Source organism: Corylus avellana, chromosome 6 (genome assembly GCF_965113065.1).
Source record: "Corylus avellana chromosome 6, dhCorAvel1.hap1.2, whole genome shotgun sequence".
Taxonomy (NCBI): domain Eukaryota; kingdom Viridiplantae; phylum Streptophyta; class Magnoliopsida; order Fagales; family Betulaceae; genus Corylus; species Corylus avellana.
Genome location: NC_142495.1, coordinates 1,906,076 through 1,912,842, shown reverse-complemented (window position 1 = coordinate 1,912,842; position 6,767 = coordinate 1,906,076). Strand labels below are relative to the sequence as shown.

The 6,767-nt window shown below is 35.2% G+C and overlaps 1 protein-coding gene across 2 annotated transcripts; it reads right to left on the bottom strand.

Moving 5' to 3' along the window:
- Positions 1–282: 282 nt before the first annotated feature.
- LOC132187173 (Serinc-domain containing serine and sphingolipid biosynthesis protein) lies at positions 283–6,202 on the bottom strand. 2 transcript variants are annotated; one of them, XM_059601387.2, is made up of 7 exons: positions 6,094–6,202; positions 5,380–5,598; positions 3,919–4,158; positions 2,655–2,766; positions 2,313–2,487; positions 1,050–1,290; positions 283–791 (listed from the first exon to the last, which is right to left on the bottom strand). In XM_059601387.2, the coding sequence occupies exons 2-7, from the start codon at positions 5,561–5,563 to the stop codon at positions 499–501; spliced, it is 1,245 nt and encodes a 414-aa protein (XP_059457370.1). In that variant the 5' UTR covers positions 5,564–5,598; positions 6,094–6,202; the 3' UTR covers positions 283–498. The 2 variants fall into 2 exon arrangements, with proteins under 2 accessions (XP_059457370.1, XP_059457371.1); XM_059601388.2 differs by having other exon boundaries at positions 283–785.
- Between the last annotated feature and the right edge of the window lie 565 nt (positions 6,203–6,767).

Sequence of the window (6,767 nt, the reverse complement as noted above, 5' to 3'; positions counted from 1 at the left end):
CTCTCTTTTTTTTTTTTTTGGAAATAAAATTATAATTTTAGAAGGTCAACAAGCCTGAGTCATCAATTGTCAATTGTCACTTGTGATTGACTTTGATGTGAATCTAAACATGCATTTAATGGCTTTCGTCAAACAGCTGAATGACTATGACCCTACGGTTCATGATATTTTTGATGCTCCAAAGATCAGTTTGGTACACTTGGGAAATCCCAAAGATCAGGTAAGCAATTTTCCTCCGAAATAAAATTAAAAGAAATGACAAGTAAGATTTGATGTCAACGATGCAAATGAAAGGGGTGTAAATAACACTATCATGATAATTAAAGAGCCACATTTCAATGCTCACTCAACATGGGGCTCCTCTCAGCGGATCATGTCCAATACAAACATTCCTTTCATACAGCGGGGGATATAAATTTTTTCGTCTTAAAGAAAGTCAGAATCAGCACACATGCATATAGTAAATTTACTTACAGATTTATATGTTCTTAGAGGTGCTCAGAACTCCCTTTCTGGGAACATAATAGGGGCAACCAAAGACCAGAGGTACAGTGCTGCGGTTGCCCACCCAGTCACAATTCTGACCCACACAGAAGACCAGCCCACATCGACCAGCTTCCCACTCTCCCCAACTGAAGTCGACCACCCAGTCAGAAGCATAGCTGAGTACATGCTTGCAAGAGAGAAAATGATATGGAAGAAGGAATATGAATATGTAACTGGCTTGGCCTTCTCTTTTTCTTCCTTCTCATCAGTCTTGTTGTCCAATGGAAGCAGAGGCTTCCCTGCACCTTCAACAGGAAACCGGAAAATTAAAGAGAGAACATCAGTTTTTGTGGCCCATGGACACAGAAATGCTTGTATGTTCTAATTTTTTATTTTCCATTATCAACATTATATATAAAAATTAGATTCCCAAGGACACAGAATTAATTTCACTATAAGAACATGTTCTATTTCAACTTACTATTGAAAACATTGACATCATGTAAAAGGATTGCACATAAACAAGCATGCTAAGAATTCATATATTTAAAGTCAAAACTTACCAGCACGAGGGGAACTTGGTGGGGAGAGCAGAGTTGTAGATGATCCAGCACGGACCGCAGAATAGACAACTGACAGAATTGTCGTAAGTAGACCAACTGTAAGAGTACCGGTGGAAACAGATTTTGAATTCTTGTGAAGAGCATTGCACTCGTACTCCCTTGGTTCGCTAGCAAGTGCACTGTAGCAGAGGTATATGCAGTACAAAGAAATAACTGAAGCTGGCAAAACGCTTCCACTTACCTGAAAACACAATTACAATGAGACAAGAAACCACAAGCACCCTTGTAATGGGAATGAACTTAGTACATTCAATGGAGTCACTTAATGAGTGTTAGAATATTGATTAACTGATTAAATTTATTATATTCTATTAGTTCAGGCTTTTCGATAATGGATAAATGAAAATTTCATGGTATCAGAGAAAGTGGTGTTGAGTTTTAACTTTGTCTCCATAATATATTTCTCATTTAAGTTTAATACTCCACATGTTGGACTCTATTCATTAGAGGAGAGTCTAGATCCACACATGAGAAGACGTGTTAGAATATTGATCATGATCAAGTGATCAGGAACAAGGGGTAATTTATCAAATAAATATTTGAAATAATGGAGAAAATCATTTAACAAGTCCTATTGATTTTTCCATTTGATCAACACATCAATCAATCTCTTGAATGTCTCTACTCGATATTCGACAATACAATAATATTCATGATTTGACTATTCAAAAAATTCAGTTATAACGTGAACATCACAATGTCAAATTATCTCTAGAAAAAGCAAACTAAAGATAATCACAATAATAAAGGGTATGCAATTAGCAAGACAAGCACGAGTTTTATGAACAGACATGCAATTGATGTTGCCTTAATGCCAGCGACCACAATGGAAAACAGATGACACCTAGTTTCTTATTAGGTTGAATATCCAGTTCTAATTATATGGAACAAATGAAAAGAGAATTGCTCCATACTCCAATATCATATGGATTATACTTTGAACCATCCACTTTTTTTTAATAGCTTCCTCTCCTCCAAACTCATAAGCTAAAACATTAGAGTAAGACCAATCATAAGACTATTGATCTGGATTTCAACATCAATGAGGAAGAAGTAAAAAAATCACAACTTAAGATCAGCCAGATTAGAAATGTTCAAGCATACACTAGTTGTAGGCAGACATAGCCTGAACATAACTCCAACTCAAATCATCAATACCAGTAATAGTTGGCTATATCAGGCAATGACAATGTATATACTTACAGCAGGGTGCAGGGCAACCATAGCAAAAACAAACACAAGGATCAGGGTCATGACAATAAAGAAGGTGTTGAGACCACAGTCTTGGCCAGACGGTGTGAACCAATGGAAGAGAAATCCTGAGAAGACAAATGTGGCTACATAACAAACAAGTGAAACAACAAATAGGGCGACGTACCTATATAAAGAAAGAAGATAAAGTCAGGTTAACTCTGGATGAAGAATGTACTTATCAAAAAAAACTCTGGATGAAGAATGCAAAATATACTCTAAGAAGAAAACAAAAAGCTATCAAAGGTGATCAATAAGACATGCGACAAGGAAATAATAAAAGCTAACACTTACCAGAACTGCTCGTCATATCCAACCCATTTGTCATTCCATCCATGAACAAAATCTAACAAAAGCATAACTTGAACAAGAAGAAACAATCCAGAGCCAAACTTCGATATTGTTTCTGCAAAAAATAAAATATAGCTGTCAGCTTGAGTAAACTAATAAAAAAATTCTCACTGAATTAGGTAAACAGGAAAATCTCAAGCAGGTCATTCTTTTAATCTTCATCAGTTCCTCCCTATGGTGACATTTCTACCATAACAGACAAATACCATTACCTCACCTCACACATTCTTAAGAAAGCCCAAACTAGTGCTGCTTGCCCACCCGGCGATTCTGACCCGACCCAATGGGGTTTGGTTGGTTTACCTAGCCCACACATTGGTCGGAATTAAATAGTTGATTCCAGTGGTGTCAGGTCGGGGTTGGGCTTAGATATAGAACTTTTGTTAAAAAGGTTTTGAAAGTAGATTATCTTTACCAGATTCATTTATTTATCTTTTTCTCTTAATTAGTAAAATAAACAGTATTAATTCCAGGATCTTAGTCCCAAATTATGCTTAACATGCCTGGAAGTACAAGTTCGTAATCTAACGCATACTCTGTCTAATACTTATCACCATATTACAGGCAAACAGATACATAGCTTATCTTATGATCGAACTTTTATCATACTAATCACGAATGAAGATCTCGACATGTCATGTTAATTAGCATTACTCAAATCAAGAGTACTGTGACACGTCACGTTAATGGCCCTATTTTTAACCTTTATCGAACCTAATGTATGCTACATTCCATTGCAAAATACAGAACAAGGATGTGACGAAGTTCAAAAATCTAGTTTGAAGACATAATTGTAATTTCATAAAGTCTGGTTTTGTCCGTTCCCTATTGTTTTGGATGTCATTAGATTGTAGCCCATCATATAGGTCTTTTAATTCATTGTATTTGTTATTTCCATTTAGGCAGAGCTTTTGTATACAACCTGTATATCTAAGTTACTCCCTCTGGTCTATCAAAAAAATTATATTTACTTCAAAAAAAGAGAACCTCTTTCTCCATAAGTAATAACTACAAGTAGTCCTTACTCCTTAACATTGCAATAGACTTGTAATTCTATAACAGTTTGTAAAATATTACCAATGACTTGCTTAAATTAGAAGTTTTCCCAATTATACAGTTTGAGACTGTGTAGCACCTTAATATGCTTAGAATTTCTACCCAATGAAAATTAGAAGGAAAACTGTTATGCACGGAAAAAATTGTTTACCGTAGAAGCTGATAATCTCGTTTGGAAGGAAAAACATTAAGATTACCAAAAGGCACCAACTAATGATTTTCATCATCCATCCGCCATGGTGCAAACTATCACGCGGATCCTTTTGACTTTTCACACCAGTCATTAGAACTGCTAGAATAGTGAAAAAAAGAAAATTTCCCAAGCTAACTCGCAGCACAGCATCTGTTTCGAACCACTCCCTGTCTGGTGTCTTATGAAAATGATTAATCCCTGCATTGATGACCAAAATGAGATTAGTCTCATCCTTAAACAGTAGCTAAGAACACAACCAAGACATCACTGGCTACTTCAAGTTGCAACATACATCAAGTGCGTAATTCTTATCAAACTTCCATGGGAAGAGGGCTTCTTCATCACCCTTTCGCAGTTATTACATTGGCACATAAACACTCAAATGTTTGAAATATGATAAAACATAGATATTAATGAAACATTGCACACTTGCATACACTTGTTACAAAATCAAAGGTCACAAGAATGACGATAGAAACAAAATACTTGGGAAAAAAAGATCATCAAAGATGATGCCATCCATCTCGTATATTGAGTCCCCTATGTTTGAAACTCTTTAGTTGGGAAGATTTCTTGAAAAAACGGATACTTTGCACTAAATCAACAATATATTAAATCGGGAAGACAGCTTGTAAGGCACATCCTAATGTAATAGCAGTCAACTATAAAATGTTAGCTAGTTTCTTTACAGTCCAAGTCAAAATCATGACATTTATTACAAAGTTTTCTATTCATGGAAAATCTAACAGCCTCCTTAGGTTAAAGTTCAACTAAATTTCTTCTTCATGAATAATGTATATCTTATTATTTAACAACAAACTGCATAATTCAAATCAACAAGTTATGAAAATTGGTAACAAGTAATATCATCGTATACCTCCTTTTCTAATACTTCTATCTCTTTAGAATACAAAGAAATCTTGATGGATGTTTCTACAACTTTTTTCTTTTGCGACTACGGAGATGGGATTGTGTCAAGGATGCGTGATTGTTACAAGGTCATTTGGCTTTGCCGCAGGCAAGCCAACACTTAGCCCTTAGCGAGTTTACAGATCCAAAAGAGAATCAATTCAAGGGAACGACAGGATTTTACCCAAAAATAAAAATAAAATGCTGAGACCATTAGCACCAAATCATTTACAGTCTCTTCTCATATGACCGAACCAGCCAAGGTGTCATATATTATGTCTACTAGCTGCAAGAACATACGAAAATTTCATAAACATCACATAACAAAAGTGATACTTGCATTTGTTTTCATACAACAGTGAAGTTTTGGCACATCACGTATATATTTAATATCAGTATAACAGATTCCCCTGAAGAATATAAAGCATACAAAATACTCATAACAGCCCCCAGAAATGAAAGAGTAAACAAGAAAAAGCAAACACCCTTAAATATTTTCAGAAGGCTTACACGGGAGCTTTTCCATTAGAGGTGCGGCAACCTCACGGAGAATTCCGGAAACTATCAGAGAAAGTGCAAAGAGGCCACAGTACGCAATTCTTGCGGACCGCCGGCTAATCCCTGAAACCACCGTCCGGCACGCATCACAAGCGCAAGCTGCGCAGCACGACGCAAGGCAAGAAGCTGCCCACATCTTCCCTTTCCACAATCAATCCACCAGTTTCAAGTCTACTTGTCAAAAAAAAAAAAAAAAAAGGACAAGTTCCTTATCATCATCATCAAGAAATTAACATTCAAAGCTTGGATTGAATTTCTATTTCAAAGTTTAAGAAAAAAATCAAAGTAGCTGATAATTGTAAGAGAACAAACACGAAAAATCCATAGCGAAAGTTGAAGTCAAAGGACAAAGACCTCGAGTACAAAGCAAGCTTAAAACCCTAAAATTATCAATCAAAGATTCTTCGTAACTTTGATTTTGTCAAATCGAAGTGAAATTTTAAAGAATCACGATTTGATCACAAACTGCAATCATCCCCTACAATTCAATTCACATGCTAGGGAAGATGACCATGATCCCTTATCCTCTCGTTTGGTTGCCGAGAAAATAAAGGAAAGGAAATTTTCCTTCTCTTCCTTCCTTTCCGTTTTCTCGGCAGCCAAACGGGAGCAAATTGAAGGGAATAAAACAAAAAACAAAATTCAGTAAAAGATGAAGCTCTGTACCTCAGGGGGAGAGAGAGATCGAGAAGGAGAGAAAGACGAGATATTAAGAAGAATAAGGGATTGCTTTTCAGTGGGGACTCGTATTTTTGCGTAGAAATAGAGACAGACTTTGTCTTGAGTCACTCGGTGAACTCGGTCGCGTTGTTATAAAATTAGTTAAATTTAGGGCTGTTTGGATTGCGTTAGAAAGGCCTAAAAGTGCTTTTAACACTTAAAAAATCTGTTTAAAGAAAAAAGTATTCGTTTGATAACAAAAATAAAAACGCTTTTAAGGGTTCAAAAAGTCTAAAAATAGCAACAACAAAAAAAAAAAAAAACAAAAAAAAAAAAACTTTTGGCAAAAGCTTAAAAATAAAGTTTTTACCTAAAAGCTATTTTTGACTTAAAAGCTACGTTTCTCAAACGCAATCTCAAATAAGCTCTTAATCGTAGTCAACGCGGAAGTGTTATATGAACTACCACATTATTTTTTTATTTTTTATTATTATTTTTTTATTAGAAGTAATTGATACGTCGATTCGCAGTCTACATAAAACTTTCTACATCGACAACTAAATAATTAAATTTAATTATAGTTGACTTGACAATACAATGTGAATTGCTGGAATAAGTTCTTTCTCCATTTCATGATTTAAATTATATATTTTTGTTAATTATTATTTAGATTAGATTTT

Bases quoted from the DNA above. Each gene is read 5' to 3' on its own strand.
- LOC132187173 (XM_059601387.2), bottom strand. From the start codon at position 5,563: ATGTGGGCAGCTTCTTGCCTTGCGTCGTGCTGCGCAGCTTGCGCTTGT. The intron at 2,767-3,918 runs GTAAACAATTTT...TATTTTTTGCAG, and splicing joins CGAGATTATCAGCTTCTACG to AAACAATATCGAAGTTTGGC. The intron at 1,291-2,312 runs GTAAGTATATAC...TTGTGTTTTCAG, and splicing joins TGGTTGCCCTGCACCCTGCT to GTAAGTGGAAGCGTTTTGCC.